General features: G+C 51.3%; 1 protein-coding gene across 1 annotated transcript; it reads left to right on the forward strand.

The window, feature by feature from the left end:
* Nucleotides 1-8,687: 8,687 nt before the first annotated feature.
* LOC139680501 (arf-GAP with SH3 domain, ANK repeat and PH domain-containing protein 2-like) lies at nucleotides 8,688-22,111 on the forward strand. The gene is made up of 17 exons (XM_071573145.1): nucleotides 8,688-8,815; nucleotides 8,993-9,072; nucleotides 10,368-10,437; nucleotides 10,887-10,974; nucleotides 11,448-11,496; nucleotides 11,835-11,998; nucleotides 12,221-12,354; nucleotides 12,999-13,087; nucleotides 14,793-14,970; nucleotides 15,535-15,620; nucleotides 15,945-16,060; nucleotides 17,706-17,773; nucleotides 18,235-18,342; nucleotides 18,471-18,675; nucleotides 20,443-20,582; nucleotides 21,228-21,350; nucleotides 21,580-22,111. Exons 1-17 carry the CDS (start codon nucleotides 8,789-8,791, stop codon nucleotides 21,652-21,654), a joined length of 1,800 nt encoding a protein of 599 aa, XP_071429246.1. The 5' UTR covers nucleotides 8,688-8,788; the 3' UTR covers nucleotides 21,655-22,111.
* The last annotated feature ends 279 nt before the right edge of the window (nucleotides 22,112-22,390 follow it).

The following is a 22,390-nucleotide window of genomic DNA, read 5'->3' on the forward strand; positions in this document are numbered from 1 at the left end:
GTCACCAGGAGCAGTGAGAAGTGTGAACATCTCTGGTTCCCTGCAAAACACTCAAAGCAAAGATTTGACAAAGGCGTGTGACAGGTTGTGATGGCCAGAGGAATAAAGCAAAGGGGATGATGTTTTTGGTGGGAAGGCTGTGCCTTGTACTGGCTCACACCATGGAATAAAGGGAGTACAGAGTGCTTTGAGCAGAAAAACATCAATAAAAAAGCAAAAAAAACCCAAATATTAGAGGAAGTTTTTGGGGTATGGCAGGAGGTTTTACTCACTTGTCCAGAGTTAAGCTGTGGTATGTGCTGATGTGAGATGTTCAGAGTGGTTTCAAGAATTCACACAGCTGTGGGGAGAGCCTGCTGCTTAGCACACCATCCAATGCAAAACTAATTTGGGCCAAATGCGTTTGTTTTCTGACTGATTAAGACCAGAAGACCCCAACAGGCATCATCAAGCATGGTGTGAGAGAGGAAGGCTTGCTGAATGTTACTAGACAACCTAGACCTGCCTAAGGTTGTAGCTGAAAACTATGGCCAGGATAGCACTAAGCACTGGCCTGTTCCTGGGCAAATCAAGGTCCTGATCACCAGTGAAAAGTATCCATGAGTTATTGCCACTGTGGTGAGGCTCTTCCTGTGGTCCAGAGGGCTCTGAGCCTCTTGATGCCTCATCCTGGTGGATCTAGTAAATGTGTGGAAGGGCAATTTAAGTGCAGCCCTGTCATGTCACCTCTATTTGCTTTGCAGTTTTGGCAGATGAGGGGCAGTGCCCAGGATTTTGCCAGGGCTGAGCTCTATGCTTTGACTGCTGTACTGCCCTGGGGTCCAAAAACAACTGCAGATGGGAAGTTGGGCTCCTGTAGATCATTTTGTCAGCGATGGCCACTGAGGGTTGTATCTTCTCAGGCCTCTGGAGGCCAGGACTCACTCATGAACCTCTGGGCATTGGACCACTTCCTGATGTTGCTTAATTTTCAATTTTCAGCTGTCACTCTATCCCTTGCATGCCAAGTTAGACCTTTAAAACAGACCTACTACCTCAGAAAGCTGTTTAGAGAGAAACTCTGCTGAACTTTTTCATGCCTGCAGACCTTCTGGCTTGGCACTTGCTCTGTGCTGAGCTGTGCAGCTCCAACACCCTTGTGCTGTGGAAGGCTGAAATGCCAGTCCCTTCTGCTGTGGTTCAGCCACAGCTTTTGGTGTAGGAGCTGTGCACAGCAGAGTCTCAGTGTGTGCAAACAGCCATCTGCAGGTGTGTGCTTGTGACAGGTAGAGCTCTGGTATGGGACAGGGCAGGAAACACAGCAGGATTCTGCCCCTGAACCAGGAGAGCCCTGGCATGGTGTGTGCTGAGCCTGGCAGCAGTGTGGGCCGCCAAGGGAAGGGGTGCTGACCTGCAGTGGGAAGACACCAGCCAGTTTTCCACTGCTGGAGAGAGGTTCCTGAAGTGGAAGATGTGTATCTTGTTCGAGTGGAGAACCAGATCTGTGCCCACAAGGCAAATGAGTGCAGGTAACAGTGCAGGCAGGGAAGGGAGCTTTGGGTTTCTTGCACGAAGCACCAGGTACATAATTTCTTGCCTCGTGATCAGCATGTGTGCTCACACACACATTGCAGCCCTTGGTGGGGGTGCTGCCTCTGGCAGCTGGGTTCACTGGGTGGGGGATCCTGGGATAGGTCAGGATCTCAGTGGTAGCAGCTCCAAATTCCTCCCTGTCTTAGTTTGAGGGGAAAAACCAAAATGTTTACCCATAAGCAGAGCGGATTCCTCCACAACAATCACGCCACTCTATCAAATTTAAGAGAAGGAACTTTAATCAGAAAATGGATATAAGAAGGATAACTGTTCTTAACTGCTATATGTATATATATGTAGGTATAGATATAACTGTAAACAGACCAGAGCAAACTGGTTCCCCAACACCACAAGAAAAAAACCCAAAAGAGAACACCCCCACACCGACAAGTTTCCTTCTGGAGGAAAGTTATACTTATGGGCAGTGTCAGTTTCATAGCCCAGCTCGCTGCAGAGTGAGCTCCCAGTCCCTCTCCAGCGAGACAGAGACGAGCGGTGAGCACTCAGATGAATTCTGTCTCTCCCTCTGTGTGCCTTGTCCCAAACGAAGAAGGGAAGCTGGAAGTGGAGAGTGGCAGTGTGTCCTGGAAAGAGCTGTGCCTTCCCTCTCCCGGGTTGCTGCTGTGGCTGGGGCGGGCAGGCCACGACACTGCAGGCAGCAGTGAGACCGGAGCGGCGACCAGAGCCCCAGACTCCAAACCGTGAGAACAGCCATGGCCAAGAAAAAAGGAACCAGCTCGCCAAAAAGCAGCAGCAGCAGCAGCAGCAGCAGCAGCAGCAGCAGCAGTAAGGAGCAGGGGAAAAATGGCTTCCCTTCTCCAGCAGCACACACACACCGCTCCTTCGTTCAGCCGAGCTAAAAATGGAATGTCCCCAAAACCAAAAGAGACAGTCTGCCCCCCACCCAAACGATCAAGAAAAAGCCATAGCAGTTAACTACTTCTTTTGTTAACTAATGGCATGGGCAGTTAGTGGCAGGGTGAGAATTTACATTATAATTCTAAACTACAACACTCCCTTCCTGTGCCAGGGAAGGCGGGGAAGGGAAGAGGTTGAGTCGACCTCATGGCTAAAAATCCAGGGTCAAACGATGTCTTAGTGAGAAGAATCCCACGTGCAGTGCCTTAGATGACTGCAGGGTCTGTGGCCTAGGAGGGCACTGTGCTTCCTCACAGTAAGCACTCACAGGAACCACCGGGTTGTGTGCAGCATATGTTAGTCCTGGAAATCCTGACTTTACCTAAAGTAATTTTCTGAACACAGGGGTACGAGTGTCTCCAGCAGTTGTCAAGGGACAATGATCAGATGCTTCAGGTGCCCTGTCCCATAGCTGCCTTTCTGACCTCAGCTTGAGGATATCTCTTTTAATCATAACACTAGATTAGCTGGACTTGCAGTGCATGGTGGGAGTACAGTCATTCTGGTCATTCTAGTCCTTCCTAATTGCCCCAGGAATCTGTTTAATAGCAGGGCTGGAAAACGTCAGTCCCACACAAGACTGGACAAAAAGGTGCAGGCACTGAGAGTTGTGGGTGGAAGCTCTTCCCTAGGGAGCAGGAGGTCTGGCAACACCTATTTTGGGGTATAAATCCATAATTCAAGGTCTCAATATCCCTATTGTGCTGAACTCTGGGAACATGCAGACAGATAAGTTCCCAGCACTATTATTCTTTGGGTACCTGAACATTTTTGGGGATGTCTCTGCATGCTCAGATCTTGACTGTGCTGAGCCATGCAGAGCCTGAGTCACAACTACATGGGATCAGCTGCATGGCTTGGCTGATGGTGGTACCATGTTCCTGGGTGCCCACCCACTCACTCAGCTGTTCAACAGCCATAGCTGAACATGAAAGTTCACCCTGAGCTGTTCTTTGCATTCCCCAATTGCTATAAACCTGTTTCCTTCTGTTGCCCGTTCACAGAAACACAAACCGACAGAGTATCAGTTTATGCGGTGCTTTATTTGCTGGGCCCGGGAAACCTGGGGACTATTGTCCTAAGCCAGGATTCCAATGAGCCATTCTTGAAGACTGCTTTTATACCTTTTCTACAGCGTTGTACGTGCACAAAGACACACGGTCTCGTTCATAAATCAGTTACATAGGTTATATGTATACAATTGATGTCCGTCTCCAAGGGTTAAAAATCTACCACGCTCGTCTAACACAGGATACTCGTTAATTAGTCTAACACAGGATACTGGTTAATTAGACTCCCACCACCAAACTATTTGCAAAACCCCTTACATATGTTGATTCTAATCTTATCTTTAAGCAACAGTTTGTTTTCTTCCTCAGGTTCTATTTACTTCACTAGCCCTTTAATTATTGTCCTGCTGTTTCTAGCAAATTCCCAATAGTTTCTAGGATCCCACTACCGTTTCAAGTTACCCCACCACAGGCCCAGTTAAACCCCATAAACCTTAGCATAACTACTTCCACGATTAGATTTACGAATATATTTGTAACACCTCCACAAATCAGTATTTATGGATCTTTAAAGACTGGGCCCTGTATTTCAAGACGCACTCTGAGGACACAGTTGGGACAACCTTGAGAGTGAAGCCCTGTCTTTCCCTGCAAGGCCAGCCCAGTGTGTGAGCTGCCAGGGCTCACATCAGCCCAGTGAGTGGGACTGAAACACTGTCCCTAGTCAAGGGCAGTGTGGACAAACCAGAGTGGGTTGGTGGATGGTAACAGAGAAGCAGAGCTGGGCTTGTCTAGCTGGGTGAAGAGGAGGTGATGGACAGCAGCCCAAAATTAATCTAAAGACAGTTATATTCATCTAAATGAATAAAATTTAGTTAAAATTCATCTAAAGGCAATGGTGTCCAGGTTCTTTTGTGCAGCATCTGATGGTGTAACACACAACAGTGTCCACTTTGTAGCTCAGAAAGTTCAGGCTGGGTGTTGGGAAAAGTTTTTTTACAGAGAGCAGTATAGCGTTGCAAGAGGTCACTAGAGAAGTGACCTCCAGTCTTGGAGGGTTTCAAAGCCCAATTAAGCAAAGCACAGCCAACCTGATTTTGTTGGAAGAAGGATTATTGTCAATAATCTGGTTTTGACAATAATCCTGCTTCCAACAAGAGATTGCATGAGAGCCCTTTTAAGCAGTATTTGTATGAAATAACATCTGTAATCCAGTCTCTCATAGGCAGAGAGCTTAGAAGCCTCCAAACATTTCTTCTTAGCCAGGTATATCTCTTCTGCTCAGCCAAGGAATGACACTGATGGAAATACTCTTGTCTCTTGCCACTGAAATCCACATTTTCTGTCACTGTATGTTCCTTTTTGCCATAAATTTTACAGTTCTCTCTTAATGCTTGACCACTTCTTCCAGAAGAACATCAGGAAGGCTGCAGATATTGAAGATATCTGGACTACTACCATGGGCTCATCCCCTACCTGCTGGCTGGACAGCTCAGCCTGGGGATGCTGAGGCTTTTGCCAAACCCTGTGGGTTACAGAAATGCAGTGTGTGGCCATTACCTCTGCATTTCCAGACCTTGGGCACTGACTGAGCTGTGCCGCAGTAGATGAGGAAAGTGGCCAAGGCAGAGCACAGCTCCTGACCAAGTCAGCACAGAATGAAGCCTTGGGAGGTGATAGATGGATGAGGGGAGTGCTTGCTGCAGGTTGGGTTTACTGCAGCATGGAATATGTGTCTCAGGGTACTGGCAGGGGGGTCAGCAGAAGCCAGCTTGGGTGCATGAGCAGAACCAGACATGGGGACTCCTGAGAGGGCGGTAGGGGTTGGGCTTTCATCCTGACTTTCCTCCTGCACTCACTGCAGACCACCCATGTTCTTCAGGACCTCCTCAACCAGCTTGAAGCCCACATCACTTCCTAGGAGAAGTTCTCAGCCAACTGGAGGGGGAGGAACAGCTGGCCAGCACCTTTAGCACCTTTGCTACCTTCTCCCAGGAGCTGCTGGACACTGTTAGGAACCTGGCAGGCAGCTCTGTCCCCTACATGAACATCAGATCTGGGTGCCTGCTGCTGCTTGGCCTATCCTGTAATTTTCTAAATGTCCTCTTCTCCTGGAGGTGGTGGAGGCAAGGAGCTCAACAGGTTGTGTCTCTTTGCTTTAGTCTGATATTTTCATAAACACGTGTAGAGCAGAAATCTGGGATGCAAAGAGAGTGCTGAGAACTCTCCCTGACTTGAAGTGCCTCCAAATCTCTCTGAAACACAGAAATACTGCTTCCAAATCTTTCCAGATTCTTTCTGAAATGAAGGCATGGAACACCACTCCTATGAAGAAAGGCTGAAAAATTTGGGATTCTTCAGCCTGGAGAAGGCTACAAGGGAGACCTTAGAGATCCTTCCAGTGCCCAGGAGAGCTGGAGTGGGACTGTAGAAAAGGACATAAACAGAACAAGTGAAAATGGCATCAAACTGACAAAGGGCAGGATATTAGGAATATTTGATCTTAAGAACAAATTCTCCCTTACGAGGGTGGTGAGGGTGGGCAGGGTGCCCACAGCAGCTGTGACTGCCCCATCCCTGGAAGTGTTCAAGGTCAGATTGAACGGGACTTGGAGCACCCTGGTCTTTAAGGTCTTATCCAACCCAAATCATTTTAGGATTCTATAAGAAAGATTTTTTCAACTATGAAGCAAAGAGCACTGCCTGCTGGAGGCATGATGGGATCTGAGACAGGAGTTCAGGAGAGCTCAAGTGTTACACCCCAGATGCTTGGTGGGCTTAGGGGAAAGTTGTTTGATTCACTCTGGGTGGTTGCATAGAAGAAAAAACAAAATTCTCAGGAGGTTCAATAACAACCTTCTACTTGCAAACTTTAGAACATTAAGGTAGAAGAAGGTACTTGGCAAATTTTAAGACAACATCCAGACCAAGTAAGGCACTTCACAAACTTGGACTTAGCAAACTTAAATTTAGCCAGCTTTAACTTATCCAGACACAACAAGGCATTTAGTAAGGCATAGACTGGAATTTTTTAGTCTGATTTACAGTATATTTTGAGCAAAAGAATTTAGGAAGGAAGAAAGAAAGGAAGGAAGGATAAGAGTAGGAAGATATTACCACTTGTGCACCCAGTGATGAGACTTGATCATTGCAATTTCGATGTCTGTTGTTCAAAGTGATGGTTGCCATCAAGGGTGAGGTAAATCCCCGATAAACAAATCTCAGTGGGTTAATATGCACTCAGATTTACGTGGGAATGCCCACATACCTCCCGTGGAGGAGTTTTACACTGTCTGTTGCAACACTGTGTGTTCTGTGTAGTCCTCTCATGGAAGGAAAGCCCCAGAAATGACTCTGGGAGCACTTCAGGGTCTTTGATGGTTTATGACACCTTCTAGGACATGACAGCTACCTCTCATGTCAGTGCAGCTGAGCCAATTAGGCCACATCAAAAGGGTTGCAAACCTTCAGGCCCACCTGTGAATGTCCCACTGTGTCTCCTGGGGCGTGGGGGAGAGGAAAGGGAGAGGTTTTACAATTGAGCCAGTTATGTAAGGGAGGACATTGGCATAATAAAAAGCACTATCCTACCTCCCCAAGGTCTGCTTATTATTGGCCTCTTCATTTACAAAGCTCAAAACTCAGCTTTTTGATAAGCAAAGGCTTATTTGCCATGGTCACCCTCTGCACCTGGGCTGTTCCCTTGCACATCCTCAGCAAAGCACCTGCTGCTTTTGGAAAGGACAGATTGTTTAAGCCATTAGCATTTCAGCCTCACACCAAGGTCTGTAGGCTTCAGAGCCAGTACTAAGAGTAGGAAGCTATTGTTAGCTTCTGCTTTCATGTTTTTCCAGGAATTTTTCAATGCAGTGGTAAAACTGAAGGTGTTTACAGAGAAACTCATCCCAGAGCTGCAGAGGGTGCTTATTCATCTGAAGCTGGGTGCAGTGAGCAGGGATATCTTCCTCTGTAGAACTGAGGACTTTTGCAACTCTTCACATCTATTAATCATAATTTCCTGATGCACAGTGGTCCACAGAGGGGTAAAATGCAGCCATCACGGGGAGTGGGAAAAGTATAGTGCCATCCCCCAGGACACAGAAGTGGAACAACGTAAACATGGGTCCCAAGGAGGCACAAGCCTATTCCTCAGCCAAATCCCCAGCTGCTCTGCACATGTCCAGGTTTTTCATCTATACTCTTGGCCTTCCATGCCAGCTGCTGCCAACTGGAGCTCATAATGTGTTTCCTCAGGGTCAGGTCCTGTAAACCTTGTGACCTTTAGCATTTGATTTCACGTTCTGTCCGTCGTACATGGCCTGGAGAAGTTTTTCTAAGAGGCAAAGCTTTCAGAAGCAGTCTGAGCCCTCATGTCCCAGGGGCTAGGACATCCCCCAAGCACAGCAGAGTGTTTATGTTGGCTTACTAGCATTTCTAGACCACTGTTCTAGTTTGTGTGGTCTTCTTCATCTGTCTCCACATTCAAGATTTACAGAGGCTTGGGGTATGGTCCTCACCCAGAGATGCTGTGTCTCCATCACTTGTACTCGTTTCTCCTGGTCCTGTAGTACAGGTCTCCTCTGTACTTTGGTTGGCCTGTTTGAATTAGTCTGCTCTAGGTGTGTTATCCTGCTTGTTCTGTAATTTGCAATGGTTCATATTAAAAGTCATTATGTAAATAACAAAAAGAGAGGAGGCACCACCCCAGAACAAGGTAACTGAGCACAGCAAGCAGCATCTTACAGATCCATCATGCAGACAAACCCCCTGGCTCGGTTTCAAGGGCACATTCTTGCGTTCAGGCCTACCAGATTTTGATGACTTGAAAACCTTTTAATTTTTTTACATTCCTGATACTAGCAAGGGAAAACAAAAGAAAACCTAAGACCCACTGCAGTGTGACCTTCAGGCTGCTGGTTGCTTTTACACCACGGAGAACTGCAAACAGCTGTTTTCACAGGAAAATGCAGGCTGCTCTCGTGTGACCCCATTGCTGGAGTGCCGCTACTGGGACATGCCTGCCTCCCTTCTTACTCTATCCCACATCCCAGGGCACTGCAGGGGCAGCGGAACTCCCACCTTAGCTATGTGGCTCGGTGAGTCCCGCGGACTGAGAAGTCAGCGAGGGCAGAGGAGGCAGCTCTGCTTCCTCTGGGAGGAGTGGGAGCAGCTGAGTCAGGAGCCTGCTGCTGCCATGTCAGCGGCTCACTGCGCTCCAGTGTCTTTCAGATAAAGATCAGGCAGGACAAGGCGAAGCACAGCTCTGCTCCCTTCGGCATCAGCTGAAAATGGCATTGCAGCTGGAGCAGAAAGAGGTAAGGTCTGATCCTTCATGGCACAGAAGCTGCTTATGCAATGTCTGCCTGCCAATACCAAAAACTGTGGGGTTTCTGGTGAGCTCTGGGGGAGCACAGGGTCCCTGGCAGTTCCATGCTCTTGGTTGCCAGTGGTATTGTTGGGGAAGGGCTTTCCTGCTCTTTCTCTCCTGCCAGGACCCTGGGACAAGGCAGGCAGGATACAACATGCAGTGTGGCACGGAGAGAACAGGGACCCTCTTCAAGAAAAGCACTGGGTAAGCTGGGGTCCAGCATTAGTCTTTCAGTTATACTTTGGTGACCTGGGGCCAGAGTAGGGCCACTGAAGCCTGACATCTCCCTGACACTGCTGCAAGGCAGAACAGGACCAAGCATGCATGAAGGTGTGCTTGACACTGTCCCGTCTCCCAACAGTTTTCAACACAAAGCTCCAAGCAGCTTGTGTCCATCTTGTAGCCCTGAGGGTATTCCTCTCCCCTGAAGCTGAGCAAAGTCCTCTCAATCCCTGCAAACGCTGGGGGGTAGGACCCCTGCACACACTGTGAGAAGTAAGAACCTGCTTCCTGTCTTCACCCAGGGGTCTTGTGCTGGCATTTTTTTCCAGAACCTCCCCCCACTGCCTCTGCTCTGGGATGAGAAGACCCGACCTCTCCACTCTTCCTGGGTGGGAGATGCTCAGGGGTGCTATGGGGATTTATATACAGTCCTGGTGATTTATGGTCTCTACTCCCTTTCCATCCCCCCAAGCTCTGACCTTTGTCTTTCAGACCCCTCTGCCCTTACAGTACATTACAGGGATCAGATCACTGGTGGTGAGAATTAGGGGAAGGATCAGAAACGTGGGGTGACTTAGGCACAGTGTGGGTGTTGGAGAGAGCATTGTGCGGCAGAGGGTAGAGAGCCAACAAACACTATTCCAGAAGCTGGACCCTGAGCTCCTGGAAAGTGCTTCACTGTCTTTGGAAAGAGGATCATGTCCCACCATTATGCTTGCTGGGAATCACAGGGGCCCTGTGCTGAGAGACTTGTATACCTGGAAAGGAATAGGGAGTGACCTAGAAAAACCTGAAACTTTACAGAAAATAGTGAAATCAAAAGTCTCCTTCACCACAGACTGAAGCATCTCCTCACTCTGTGGGTGTCTGTCCCACCTCTCCCCTGTGTGATGGTGTGGCAGGCACAGGGAAGCAGCCTGTGGTCAGTTTGGAGCTGAAGGGCTTGGATATTTGCTGAGAACTCCTGCAAAGGGCTTCATGCTCTGCTATCAGGTCCTGCTGCCCTGCCTGATGTTTTGGTTCTGTATCACCTCCCCAGCAGTATAGGGAGCTGCCTGCCTGTACAAGCCTGCCTTGTAGCATGTGACTGGTCCTTCTAAGCTCAGAGCAGACTGACAGTAACAGACCCAGTGAGTGGCAGCCCAGCTGCAAGTCTGATGAGATCTGTGGGACTGTGCTGGACCTTTCATGGCTTTTGCCTTCACCAGTTCTGCACTGCATTGCACAGCTGCTCCTCTGCATGTATAGCCTTCAGGTCATTCTCCACTCATATCCAGGTTGAGAAGAGTCTGGCAGAAGAGGAAATGCACCGTCAGCAATGGCTACCTGACCATCTCTCATGGCATGGTAGGAACTGCTTCTTCCACTCTGCTCCTACTGTATGCTGCTGCCTGCCTCCACATGGTCTGGGGAGCCTGGTCCTGCCAGGCACTCCAGTGACTTCCTGGGCTTTGCCAGGGTCCTCGTGACTGCTACTTGCCTGGCTGGACTGCCCAGGCATGGGAGCCTTTCTCTTAAGGCAGAAGTCCTTGCAACTCAGAAAGCATTAGACAAACATAGGAGGTCCTTGCCTGCCTTTGTGCATGGACAGGATGAACTTGAGGACCTGCCTTGAAGCATGGGGTGGCTGTTGGGAAAGAAAAGGTCTGTGTCACTATTTCTTGCATTGCTCCTCAGAGCTGAGCCAAAGACAAAGTTGTGGGGATGAGGCAGTTCTGTGTCTCTGCCTCCAGAGCCAGGTGGTGCTTGTCCCCCCAGGACCACAGTCCTGAAGTGTTTTCTCATTCTGCTTGCAGCGTGACTGCCCCCCAGCCAAGCTGAATTTACTGACCTGCCAAGTGAAGCCAAACATGGATGACAAGAAATGCTTCAATCTGGTTTCCCGTGAGTGCTGGCACCTGCCCTATGGATCCTTTGGAAAGCACCTGAAGTTGTGGCAGTGCTTGGGACTCAGAGAGACAGTGTGGGCAGGGATGAGGGGACGCTGTGCAGTTCTGGACCAGCTTGGAGGATTACTCTGGGGATATTGTGCCAGAAGGCAGCTCTGCTCAGGAGCAGTGCTGCACACACGGGGTGAGATAGCTGACACTGCTGTGGGGCACTGCAGCGTGTGTGGAGGCCACACAGGTGTAGTTCCCAGGCTGCAGTTTAGCTGACTTCAGCATCACTCCTTCCTGGTACAGGACCAGGTCCCTTCACTTGGGGTGCACTGGGAAGGGACTCTCGGCCCAGCTGCCTGGGCTGGAGGTTGCTCCCAGAACTGCTGAGTGCAGCTCAGGGCTGTTGTGCCGTGTCCTGAAGGCTCTGCAGGAAAGGTGGATGAGCAGTGTCAGAGGAGGTTGGTCTATGTGTTTCAGACAACCGCACATTCTGCTTCCAGGCCAAGGATGAGCAGGACTGTGTCATGTAAGTACTGCCAGCACCAAAAGTGCTCCTGTGTCTCCAAAGAGGAGCTGTTGGCTAACTGAGCAGCATGGTTAATGCCCTTGGTTGATGCCCTTTGCATCCTGACTATGCCCAGTCTCTCCTGGAAACTACCAGGCACAAAGAGGACATGGAGCTTGGTGGAGGCTCCTGGCAGCCAGTTTGCTGGTGGAGTCCTGGGCAGGACCTTTGTGGTGGCTGCTGTGCAGACTGGGCCAGATTGGGACCTCCCCTGGGACAAGCCCTGCTGCCGTCCTTGCCCTGCAGTCTGAGCACAAATGTGTGGAACCCTTCCCCTAATCCGCTTCCTGCCCATGCAGCTGGATGTCAGTCCTCAGCCACAGCAGGGAGGAGGTACTGAACGTGGCCTTCCGTGAGTCCCAGGACAGTGGGGGGAGAAGCTGGGAGGAGCTGACCCGGGCCATCATCGAGGAGGTCAGAGGCATGCCTGGGAACAGGGACTGCTGCGACTGCTCTGCCCCAGGTGACAGCCAGCCCTTGGTCCTGAGGATCCCCTGCCCCTGTGCTTCCTCCCCCTGGACAGGCTGTGCTCTGCCCTGTGGCACCAGCTCCCCAAGACCTGCAGGCATCTGGGGTCTTGTTTATCCCTCTGTCTTGCAGGGGAGCTTGTGCCATGGGGTGGTGGCAGGCCAGTAGGGAGGAGAAGCAAGAGATGCACATGAGCATTTTTGTCTTGTCCCTGCAGATCCCTCTTGGCTCTCCATTAACTTGGGCATCCTGATCTGCAGCAACTGCTCCAGGATTCACCAAGAGATGGGTGTGCACATCTCCCGCATCCAGTTGCTGTCTCTGGACAAACTGGCAACCTCTGAATTGCTGGTAGGATGCTGCCAGGGTGCTCTGTCCTCAAGCCTCTCATGCTTCTGTGGAGCCTCTCTAAAACTGCATTAACTCTGTGGGGGTTTTACTTGCTAAACTGACCTATACCCACTTGTAATTCCCAGGGTTTAGTGTTATTGTGTCAGGCAGGAATTGTCATCTTCAAGGAGGAGAGGAGAACCTCAGTTCCCTTTCCCAATCTCTCTCCTCCAGTGCAGGGGAGCTATGGGGCAGGGCCAAGCTTGAATGGCGGTAGGGCAGAGCAATGGGGCAGACAGGGACTTAGGGACTTTGCATGGGGCAGCTTTAGGGCCACAATGTTCCCAGTGCTTGTGCATTTGGCCGGACTGTGATGGGAGCTGCTGATGGGGAGCAGGGCAGGGGATGGGGCTTTTTGCAGGGATTGTTGCTTGCCCGACTGTGAGCCCAGGGTTTGACTCTGGGGTTGGTTGTGCTGCTGGAGTTGGGAGTACTCAGCAGCAGGAGGCAGAACAGAGCCTCCAGCCATTGGGCACACACATCCTGGTACCTCTTGACATCCCTTGATGTCTGGCCAGGATCTCAACCTGAAGCTGCCTCTCCTGTGGCCGTGCCTGTACAGCTGCTGCATGTCCCATGTCACCACTTCCTTGGCTGTTTTGCAGCTGGCGAGGAATATCGGCAACTCCGGCTTTAATGATGTGATGGAAGCAAATCTCCACTTTTCCTTGAAGCCCACAGTTCACAGTGACATGTGAGTCACTTTGCAAGAGCTATTTTTCTGTGGGAGGTTACATACCCATGGGCAGACAGTTCTGTGTGCTCCCCACAGTGACCAGACACATGGTGCTGCTCAGGCTCTTCCCAAGATTGTCACTTCTCTTCAGAAGCAGCTACATCAAGCCTAGCAGGAAATATTTGGTAAAGGAGAGAAGAGTGAGAAAAAGCCAGCAGGATAGCTCAAGGATTGGCCTTGAGGTCAGGGCAATGAGAAGGCAAGAAACGAAAATTACAACTGAAGTGGGGCTACAGAGCAGGATGGCCCTGGCTGCACATCAGCAGGATGTGGGATGGGTGGTAGGGCCATGCACAGTGCAGAGCACCTCACTGTGTACAGTGACCGGAGTCCAGGGTTGGTGGAATCAGCACACACAGTGAGCAGGGATCTGCTGAGGATGTGGGAGCTCCTGTCCTTCATCGTGGTGTGTCCCAACCTAGGACAGCAGAGAGTTGGTGGCATGACCGGTACCAGTATAACAGCTGGGGGCTTGTCCAGGGATGTGTGCCAGGAACCTGGGGTGCAGCAGATCTCTTGGGGAAAACACAGAGCTGGGAAACATTGTCAGGGCTGAGAAGACTTTCAGGAGGCTGAAGGGCAGGCAGAGCAGACATGGTTAGGTTCCATTACAAGCCTGTAAGTCCTGACTGTACTACCATTTGTACAGTGTGGACCTACTTGGCAGTGAAGGGGTGAGTAAGGAATAGCACTTAGAAGAGAGAGAGAAGTAGAGAGCTGGGAGAACAGGAAAATACAATTGGAACAGCATGGTCAAGATTCAAGTTGCCAGATCCACTCTTCTACTTGTGTGTTGGGGCAATTGAAAGTGCATGAAATTAGTAATTAGCTTCTCCCTCAATGACCTTTTCTGTTTGGAGCACTCCTTTGACCCCTAAGACACCTGCAGCCACCCTAGATCCTCTGGCTGGCAACTGCCTCTGCTGTTCTTAACCTTTCCAGTGTGAGAGTCCCAGCATACTTGGCCAGTCCTAGTCTGGAAACTGTTTCTGATCCATGGATCTTCTTGGCTGGGTCACACCATACAGCACCTCTCAATTCTTGAGATTTCTGTGCTTTCCCCTAGTTCTCACTGTCAGGGATCTGAGCCCAATACTGAACTGTGAGGGCAGAGGAGTTCGAAAGGCAAAGGATGGGTCAGGGTTGGAGAGGATTGAGAGGGAGAAGAGAGCATAAAACATCACCAGGACTGTATATGAATCCCCACAGCACCCCTGAGCATTTCCCACCCAGAAGGGTGGAGGGGTCAGATCTCCTCGTCCCAGAGCAGAAGCGATGGAAGAGGCTCTGGAAAGCAGTGAGGGCCTGGGAGAGGGGAGAGACAGCGACCCTTCCTGTCTCTGCCAGCACAAGAGTTCAGGACGTTGGATGAAGGCAGGAGGTTCCCTGTGGGAGGAAAGATGGGGGCTGGTTCTGGTACTTGAAATGTGTGGAAGTCAAGGGTTTAATTATGTAACTGCAAAGAGGAAGTTTTAAGAAAACCACAGTGTTTTGTGAGAGTTGTTACAAATGCTGATGCAGAGGAGTTTGGGGAATGTGACAGAGAGAGAGGAGGCGCACGGCTAAGGGAGAGAGAGGGAAGGTGGCAGAGGAGGGGGAGGGCCTGACATGCTCGCTGGGTTGCTCTGTGGCGCCTGACTCTCATTTGGCTGGTTTCTGCAAGGGCCTTTCGGAAAAAATTCATCATTTCCAAATACGTTGAGAAGAAATATGCCAAGAGGAGCCCTGCTGTTCAGTGTTCCAGCCTCCCAGGAGCCGTGAAGGACAAGGACATATTTACTTTGCTCCAAGCATATGCAGAGAATGTGGACTTGAGCAAGCCTGTGCTGGCCCCTCTGCAGGTACGGCCACCCATCCCACAGGCCTGTATGACAAGAGATTTGCTCTCCAGCCTGGCCACAAGGGTCCCTATGCCTGGGAAAGAAGAGTTTTCTGATGAATATGTTGCTTTCTATGAGGTGGGAGCAACAGGCAGACTTGAGATGGGTGAGGAATGTCACAGCACAGTTTCTAGCTGTGACCACACAGTCTTCTTTGTGCTGTGTTCGGAAGAGACAAGAGTCAAACCCACAAGCCCAAGAGTTTTCCAAGACCAATTTCTAACTGGAATTTACTCGTAAACTTCTGAGCTGATTTCCTCAGGACATTGAAGTCTTTCTGTAGGCCGAAAAATCAGGGCAGCATTTCTCCCTGCAAAACCACAGCATGGGTTCTTGCTGTAACTGGAAAAAGAATTTGGTGTTAGGAATTTAGGGAACACCCAGAGCTTCAAGTATGCTGCTGGTGGGTGTCCTGAAAGCAAAGGAGCAAAGGTTTGAAGAGACTGCTAAACTTAGTCATCTCTCAGGGATTTTAAATGTGTCAGGCAGACAGTCTCATCCTTGTTCTATTCTCCTTGGTTATAGGAACCTGAGGAGACACTTCTTCACCTGGCAGTGCTTTTGTCAGATCAAACCTCTTTGCATATTGTTGATTTTCTTGTCTGGAACAGGTAAGTTCATCACACTCAGTCAACTTGTGGTGGCTAAGCTGTGTTAATGAAAGATGCAAGACTAATGGTCTTCTTCAAAATGCCCCCGAAGCCCCAGAAAACTAAGCAGGGAAGATCTGCCAGCAAACATGCCTTGGGCTGGGCTTGGGGTAACTACCCCTGTATCAGAGGGATCTCCTTGTTCTCTGTGGGCTGAGGGGGTGACCACCTGTTCTCCAGGTGAGGTGGGAAGCAGGACACGTGTGCTAGCACAGGTAGTGCTTGCTGTTGCTGTGGTAGGTGGGTCTTCCTAGAGGTGCTGATGTTGTCTCCCCTCTGCTGCAGCAGGAGCCTGGTACAGCAGACGGTGGAGGGGAACACGCCGCTGCACTACTGCTGCTCTCATAACAAACCTGAGTGTCTCCAACTGCTGCTGGAGGCCAAAGCCAACACCACCATCTGTGAGTGGCGATGGGACCTCACCCTGTGCACACACAAATGTGTCTGCTCAGCTCTTCTCTGGAAGCACCTCCTTGGCCTTGCTGTAGTGCTCAGAACTCCTGGCTGTGGCTGGGGGAGGTGGGTTGGTGACAGCGCTGCTGGGAAATCCTGCCTGCAGGGTGACTGCATCAGCTTCAGGTTCTTCCCACGTTCAGAAAGGTGCCCTTCTCTGACATTGCTCTTGGCTGGCTCTCCAGCCTCACAATCTGGTCTGGGGTGCATGTGGCCCTCTAGGAATGGGGTGACCACATCTCACAGGCTCCTGCTCTCAATAGCCTGGGACAGAAGCAGTGACTTTGCTTTCCAGATGGGAGCAGGAGATGCTCTTCTCTGATCTCCAGGGAGTAACCAGTTTGCTTTGGGTACTTCTGACCCAGGGAGCTCCTGCCTCTGCCCCACTTCACTGGCCCACTCCCTGATGGGCATCCACAGGACTGGTAGGACTGCACCATGCAGAGCAGAAACCAAAACAGGCACTGAACTAATTTCCAAAGCCAACGCTGCAATTCTGGAACACAGGCAGGAGGACTGCCAAAGGGCTTGTTCTGAGACTGTGTGTGCTGCTGCTGCTCTGGTGTCCAGACCACAGGTTCAACCATTTATATTGCCCATAAACCTCTTCACATCACAGAAATGAACTTAAAAACTAGGATCCTGGTTGAAATATGAGGGCACAACTGTTTCCCCCATCAGGTATTAGCTGAGCCGATGGTTGAGTCAGCTTTGCCTCTGGGATACTCCTGAGATTCTCCCATTTCCTGGTCCAGGCAGCACAGCAGAAGCCCCTTGGTGGACAGAGAGAAGAGCAGGAGTTGGGTGTGTCCCCTGTGGTTGCACAGTGATTTGGCAGCCAAATTTCTCACTGCCTTAGCCATGCTGGGCACGGTTGTGCCTGACTCACCTTTACTGGCTACCACTGGCATCTCAAGAATCTTGAGTCTGCAGTGCAGGTCCCACCACTAGTCTGGGGATGGTCTGCAGTCCCTTTGTGTACAGACCTCTTGCTGTTCCCTTCTCCCACCTTCCCCATTTCCCAGAGCCCTCCCAGCCCATGTAACCCCAACCAGTCCCATACTGCAGCTCTGCAGGGAGAGGTTTTGCATTACAGCAACACCATCACAGGTCCCACCCTCAGAGCTCCAAGCAGTGTGTGTGTGGGGCTGTAGTTTAAAGTCAAACTGAAGTAAAATGGTTGTGGCTTGTTTGCACTTGCATTCACACTTTTCTTGTAATCACAGAGACCTGGGTGTCCATCAGGCATCAGAACACACGTACTGGGTCTGCCCAAACCTCCCTGTCGTGACACAGGGGGAGGGATGTTTCTCTATGGCCTCTCTGGTTTTGTAGCCTTGAGGCTTTGGCAATGTGTCTCTTTCCCTCTGTCTTTTTTATCCTGTCCCATCTCTGCGAGTCATCAATTTACTCCTGCTCCTTTCTCTCCTTATCTGTGTCTCTCAGCTCCTGTGCTTTTCATCTTCCCACAACTATCCGTTACTTGTCTGGGCTCCTGGATATAGGCTGTCCCTTCTTATTTTGCCAGATGCCCCAAACACAGTACTCTTCCTTTCACCGAGTACAGTGCTCAAGGTGCTGCTTTTCCCACAGCTAACAAAGTAGGAGAGACAGCCCTGGATGTTGCCAGGAGGATGAGACATCCCCTGTGTGAAAATCTGGTAAGGCACTGTCTCACCACCCCTCTGATTTCAGGACACGGCTCAGCACCACAGAGCAGTGGGGGACATGAACCCACGTAGATGTGTCCCCAGGGCCACCTGTGTCCCTCAGCATCTCCAGTGACAGTGTGGTATGCAGAGGAGGGAGGGTTGAGGTTGGTGCTATTGGCATACGGTCCCTCAGGGCAGGGCAGTATGGGACAGGCCAGGCAGAGGTTGCATCGTACAGGGGGACTGGGACCTGTACTAGGGCTGTGCATCTCCCCAGTGAGTCTAAGCTTTGCTTTTGCCATGTCCTGATTTGTGCATTTGGAGGCCTTGGCAATAGTCCGTAAGTGCTGGGGAGCACTGCTTGCAGCTGCAGATGTTCCCTGCTGGGTGGGTGGTTGGATATGGGGCCAGTGTCGCTGGTTGGGCAGAACAGGTCTGGTGGGTCCTCAAGGAGCTTCTCTGTGCCCCAGCTGCTGCAGGCTCAGAGCAATCACTTCAACCCTCACGTCCATGTGGAATACGAGAGGTGGCTTGGACAAGATGACATGTTTGAGAATGACAAAGACCTGGATGAGAAGGTGAGGTCCTGAGAGGTTGTGGGTTGGGTGTGCTGCTGCCACCTTGCTCCCACTGTGCTGAAGTGGGTGCTCCTGTACCTGCCCAGTTGTACACACTCCATTGAACCAGAAAATCCCCCCTTTCCCAGCTGGGTTCTGACAGGAGGGGATCTGCCCATTCCCAGAGCTGCTACCACCCCACTGCTGCTGTCCCCAGGCCAAGGGCAGCAGAGGCAGTGCCCCAGCATGGGTGGCTGGACATCTGCCCCTCACCCGCTGCCTACCTACACAGACTGGATGTGCCACAGGCCCCCTCCCATCCACCTCCACTCCCACCCCAGCAGACAAAGGCAGGTGAGACTCTTTGGCAGGGTTCTGTGGGGGCTGGTGAGGGGAGCTGCTGCTGCTGCTGCAGCCTGGCTCCATCAGCACATTGGGGTCTGGGAGGGAGCTGGACCCCCGCAGAGTGTGAGGGGTTGTCTGGTGCCCTGGGTTGCCCTTTGGGACTTTGCTCTTGAGGGACCAAGGTTGGTTTGTGCTGGCTGCTCTGACCTAGCACTGATCCCTACTTTGAAGAGCAGCACAGTGCCCTTGACGGTCCTCCACAGCTGCCATGAGGATGCCGTGTCCTCTCCCCAGTGCTGCTGCTGTTGAGAGAGGCAGAGGAGCACATATTTAAAGACAGTGCTGGGAGGGCAAAGCTGCAGGCAGAAACAGCAACAGCACTGCAGTTCTGTTGTTTAGCCAAACCAACTCCCATTGTCCTTTGTCTGCCTAACCTTCCCATGGCTTCTCCTACTTCTAACAGTCCACTCCCTTTCTGGGAGTCTCAGCAGGTGCTGCTTTACCTCCTCTCTGCTGATTCCAGCTCTGCTTCCAACTGGATGAATTTCTCAGGTCAGACCTACAAGCAGAGGAGAGAAAATCCCTAAATGCCTGCCTAGGTGTCTATGCCCATTCTCTCTTGGAGCTTTGCCCAGGAGCCCTGCTCAGCACCAGCTTGCTGCTACCCCCTCATCTGGTCTTGCTCTGGATTTAGCTCTCCAGGAGACATATTCACCCTTCCTTACTGGCTTGTCAACCTCTGCTGAGGACACAAGAAGCAGGAGGAGCCAAGCCCTGTCCCTGAGCATCAAACACAAGCTGGCACCCTCAGAGCCAGCAGCTTGGGTACTGCTTGGCTCTGAGCAGCCCAGCCTGACCAGCTGGCTGCAGGTAAGGACAGGATGGGCTCAGGAGGGGCAAGGAGCCAGACCGTGCTTGTGGGAAGGACCTGCAGATCAGCACCTGCACTAGGTCAGGTTGTTGGTGGCTTTGTCTGGCTGAGACTCGTTCATGGATCAGGCCAGTGAGGCCTCTTTCTTGGACATGGGCTGGGAGAGCTGCAACACTGGGTGTGATGCCCCACAGATGAGCATCAAGGGGGATACCTGCACCCTGGCTGTTAGACATCAGTGCCTCCAGGCCAGGGTTATTCTGGGTTTTGCCAGGTTGTTGGAGATGCTGAATTTGGAGAAGGGAATCCCCATCTTTCAGGCAGGGGGTTTGTTTCCATGGATGCCCTCTGTCAGAAGGATGCTCCCTGCCCTCACACACTGAGGCAGGGTGGCAGACTGAGGCAGGGGTCTGCTTTAGCACAGCCCTTTAACAAAGAGATGAACACTGCCAGAAACAGCCCCAGGGTCTCCAGGATGGAGGTCTGGTTAGCTGGAGCCTTCAGGTGCCTCAAGGGAATAGCCTATCCCAGCAGAGCTCAGCAGTATGGGGAGGATTGTGGTAGTGAATGATGCCAAGCACATGATCCATGGCAGCTGCTCCCTCATGCTGGCAGCCCTTGGAGCACCTCAGAGCTACACATCTCACACCTCCTGGTAACATGTGCCTCACCCCAGACTCCATGCTGTGTCCTTCAACTTCCTAGCCATGTCCTCTTCCCCTGCTTCTGCTTTCCACTGTGCCCCCAGTCTTGCCCCTTTCCAGCTCCCAGATGAGTGGTGTGCTTGCTGCCCACATTGTACCGTGGTGGAGGACCACGTTGCACCATTCTGCCTGACAGTGGTGGTTGCTGTTGTCCACTGTGATGAAAGGTGAGAGCAGATGACCAGTCTAGTTATGTTGTAGGGGCCCTGAAAGCCATGGACCTCTTCTGCACATCTGGCTTCACCAAAATGGAACAGCCTGGCCCACGTGAATCCTTTCAGGAGCCAGATCCATGTTCTGGCTGTGCTTGGGATGTCCCACTTCCTTGGAGGAGGAGTTTGGTAGGTGACCAGTGGCCAAAATCAGCTCAACTCCCACATCTGCCAGTATTTATCCACGTTGGTTTTGACCTGAGATGGTGATGGCTCTAGAAAATTCTCCTTCCAGCATTTCTGTGATTCCCTACACTGATGTCTCCCTGCAAAGTGCTGGTAATGCTACCCCTGCCTGGTTCATAATTTCAGGTTGTTGGCAGGTCACAGAGTGCAGTACTGGACATGGACAAGGGTGCAGTGTCCACACTGGCCCTGCCTCACTGGGCTACAGGGGATGCCTTTCTCCCTGATGACACTGCAGAGCAGAGCCCTGTCATTAGGGACACCTTACTTGGGTTGTGGTGAAAGCACTGCTAACTTCTCATGCAGATCTGTCCTGAGAGAACAGGGATCCCATAGCCTGCACCTGCACATGCCACAGTCCTGGGGCAGAGCAGCAGCTGCCTCTGGAAGGATGCCCCAGCAGAAGGAGGACTCTTCTGGATCCCTGTCCCACCCAAACGCCTGGTAGATGACCTGTTCCCTCTGCACTTCCCTCTGAACAGGAAACCTCCTAGTGTCTCATCTTGCTTCTCATACCTTTGCCAGGGGTTTTGGAATCAGGGCAGTGGCACTATTTTAGTGTCTGACCATGCTCTCTCCTTCTTGCAGAAGGGACAGATGCTCTGCAGGGTGCGTGCTCTCTATGACTGCCGTGCTGACTGGGAAGATGAGCTGACTTTCCACACAGGCGAGGTCATTGTGGTGTCTGAAAAGGAGGACAGCAACTGGTGGGTGAGTGAACCTGTATATGTAACCAGCACTTGGATGCACATGATCCCCTCTCCATACATCTCCTGCCTCTGTTCCCTGATTGTTGCATACATTGTCATCTCCCGCTCTGCATCTGTCTCTCCATCTTTTCCTTGGCAATCAGAAGAAGCTGTTACGGGTCCAGTTGCTCACCCCCCTGAATGCCCTTGTGCTGTGCTCACTGCTCCTTTTCCTTCCTTTCTCCCCACAGAAAGGGTGGATTGAAGGGCAGCCTCAGAGACAAGGTCTCTTCCCTGCTTCATTTGTTCATGTGCTCAGTGAGTAGGAGCTGCTTCAGTACAAGAGGGAAGATCTCATGAGCTGCTTAAAATGCAATTCTCCAAGCTCCTGCCTGCACCAAGGCCTCACAGAGGTGAGCAGGATAGGATCACCAGCTCACCCAGTGCTGTCTTCCTCAATTCTGCTGTCCCATCACCCCACCCCACCCCTCCTCTGGACTATCTTAGAGAATCTCTCAGCCAGCTGAAAAGCGAGAACACAGCAGTCCAGGGGCTCCACAGCTGTGCTCGTGACTTAACCATCGCCCCTCGCACGGACCAGCCCTGGTGTACAGTGTTGCCCCATGCCTAGGCCCTGCCTTGCCCTGTCCATGCTGCCATCCTGTGGATCTCCCTGCTCCACTCCCTGGAGCTCTCTGCCTTGCCCGTGCTGATGGAAGTGAGGGCAGTGTGCAGCAGTGCTGTGCCTTGCCGGGCCCTGGAGCTGCAGTGGAGCCGTGCAGGATGCAACTCCCTGGGAAAGGGATTTTTGCCGAGGGCTGAGCACACTGGAGCTTGGGAATGCAAATAAGTGCTGTGAAGCCAGCATCACAGAGCCTGTGCTGTCCCTAATTCCTTCACTCTGGGTGTGATATGTGCACTGTGGCAGCTCAGGGCTGCCCCTGTCTGGCTCCCCAGCAGTGGTGCAGAGGCCCTTTAAACCTGTCACTAATAAATACCAAAGTGAATCTATTTTGCAGTGCCGTTCTAGTTAGAATTTCTAGGTCTTTTGTCTTTGAATCA

This window comes from Pithys albifrons, chromosome 18 (genome assembly GCF_047495875.1).
Source record: "Pithys albifrons albifrons isolate INPA30051 chromosome 18, PitAlb_v1, whole genome shotgun sequence".
NCBI lineage: Eukaryota > Metazoa > Chordata > Aves > Passeriformes > Thamnophilidae > Pithys > Pithys albifrons.